The 2,318-nt window shown below is 39.5% G+C and overlaps 1 protein-coding gene across 1 annotated transcript; it reads right to left on the reverse strand.

Moving 5' to 3' along the window:
* Positions 1–1,076: 1,076 nt before the first annotated feature.
* Positions 1,077–1,456, reverse strand: LOC123385043 (ATP synthase subunit f, mitochondrial-like). Its single transcript, XM_045056233.1, has one exon. It carries the CDS (start codon positions 1,436–1,438, stop codon positions 1,172–1,174), a length of 267 nt encoding a protein of 88 aa, XP_044912168.1. The 5' UTR covers positions 1,439–1,456; the 3' UTR covers positions 1,077–1,171.
* Between the last annotated feature and the right edge of the window lie 862 nt (positions 1,457–2,318).

The following is a 2,318-nucleotide window of genomic DNA, read 5'->3' on the forward strand; positions in this document are numbered from 1 at the left end:
TTTATTTTATTTTGAGATAAAGAGTACCCAAGTGGAGGGACAGAGAGAGGGAGAGAGAGAATCTCAAGCAGGCTTGATGGTCAGTGCAGAGCCCGATGTGGGGCTCGATCTCAAGACTGCAAGATCATGTCCTGAGCAGATACAAAGAGTCAGTGCTTACCTGACTCAGCCACCCAGGAGTCCCATTTGCATTCTTTTGGAAATGAAAGGATATCATGCAAAAATTGATGACTTCTGAGTAGAAAAACTTGCAAACAAATTTGAATTGTGTAAATAAAACCAAAAGTGAATTTTCATTCTGAGTAGTACATTCCCAAAATAAGGTTGACATTGTTTGCTGTAGCGTAGTGGACTTTGACGTAGCAACATAGAAGTCATCCTTTGCCTTGAATTGATGGTGAATATTAGTGTTTTTTTAATAAGTGAAAATTTCTGAAAGTCCTGACTCATAGATGTATATAAAAGCAAAGAGAATTAAAGCTCCTAAACTTTGCTTTACTTGGTTAGAGTAAGCTGCTGTTGGAACATAAGAATAAGGCAGCTCAGGTTGAATTTGGTCACTTCATTTACTTAGTTCTCAAGGCAATGGCGTTGTCTTTGATAACATTTGCACTGCTAATGCCCTGTCAGCAAGCAATGAATTACAAAGGGATTACCATATCAGTATTAAAGTCCAAGAAACTGAAGAAATCCTCAGAGAAGTTCTTGGGGTGGGGGTGGGGGGGTTCCAACTCTGCCTGCTGAGAACTTGGCAATGATTTGTCAGTCTCAGCTTCATCCTGTGAAGCACTTTCTTTGGCATCTTGGTCAAAATTTTTTCATGATTTTTCAGCAAGCATGGCCCTGGGTGAGAAGATTTACCTCATGCACATGGCCAAAATACTTACCAAGGAAGCCAGGCAATGAATGAGTATCTCTCTTTCAAATTGTTCTGAGTGGGGTTTTATTTTTCTCTTTTACACTGGACTTTAATCTTGTCCATTGACTTGTCCCCTGGAATGACAATGAATGTACACTTAAATAAATATATAATCTTATTCTACTTTTTGACAACATTTCTTTTTTTTTTTTATCAGTCATCTTTTATTGGACATTAATTCTGAATTAGGCTATGAAAGGATTCAAAGGTCATGGTCAGGAATGCCAAATGTGCCTCCACACTGGGCCCTCATCAGTGGTACTTGCGTAGACGCTCATGTTTGAGTTCCTTGTAACACCGACAATAGTTGAAAAGCACATAAGCTGCCAGTACCATAGAAATCCCAGCAACGTTCCCTTTCTTCACATTGACATACTTGTTGTAATATGGGTAGTAACCTCTTTGAAATGCACCAGCAATGCCTCTAGGGGTGAAATCTTGCATCAGTATCCAGCCTGGCAGCTCTCCTAGCTTCACATCCATGAGCTTCTTCTCTTTCACTGGTACGGGCGACGCCATCTTGGAGTCCTGGGTGTCCCTTGACCAAATTTCTTTAAAAAGTGATGCTTCAGGGATCTGGCTCTAATGAAGTTGACAGCTTTTACAGTGGCAGAAAGGACCTCTTTCAATGTTATTGGCCAAGTCTGTGATACCAGAGCAAGCTAATCTGTATAGCAATGCATTCCAGTGTCATGGATTGCTCTTCTCTTTACCAAACAACAAAACTAGATACATTTCCAAGCATCACAGGTGCTCCATTTTGCACAAAATTCCCAAATTTTCTTCCAGTTTAAGTGTTCCTTGGCAAAAAAAAATTATGTTGTCAAAAATTATGTTGACAGTCCTTGGAGTTTCTAAAAGGGGCCCTCAAAATACGAATTCTTACAGGAGTTCTTTTGTCCTTACAGAGGTAAAGTAGTTTTATCTGGTTGAGTGATGAAAGAAAAAGGTTTTTCCATCATGATTTGACTCAAAACATTAGAAGAAATGTCAGTGATTTCGTATTAGATAACAGGACTTTACAGCAACACACTTTTGATTTTAATTTTTTGGTCCACAAATCAACTCAACAGTGTGTGTGTGTGTGTGTGTGTGTGTGTGTGTGTGTGTGTGTGTGTGTGTGTGTGTGTGAGATCGGTAGCCTTGTAGGTTGCTTCAAGACAAGCTTTGGTGTTGGGGCAAATTGATATTTCAGTAAAATACTATTCTTTTCAAATTGAACCTTCTTTTCATGGCAAAAGTTTATTCTGTCCTATGTAATTTCAGGATAGAGGTCATGGAGAATCACTTCCATTTCTCCGGCTAAGAACCAGTACAACCCCCAAATGTAGGTAGCTCAGCAATATACATTCCTTATTCACCTTAACAGGTCTGCAGGTCAGCTTGAGGCAGCTCTTTT

The sequence above is a fragment of the Felis catus genome, chromosome B1 (assembly GCF_018350175.1).
Source record: "Felis catus isolate Fca126 chromosome B1, F.catus_Fca126_mat1.0, whole genome shotgun sequence".
Taxonomy (NCBI): domain Eukaryota; kingdom Metazoa; phylum Chordata; class Mammalia; order Carnivora; family Felidae; genus Felis; species Felis catus.

Excerpts from the sequence above, each read along its gene's own strand:
- LOC123385043 (XM_045056233.1), bottom strand. The coding sequence starts at position 1,438 with ATGGCGTCGCCCGTACCAGTGAAAGAGAAGAAGCTCATGGATGTGAAG.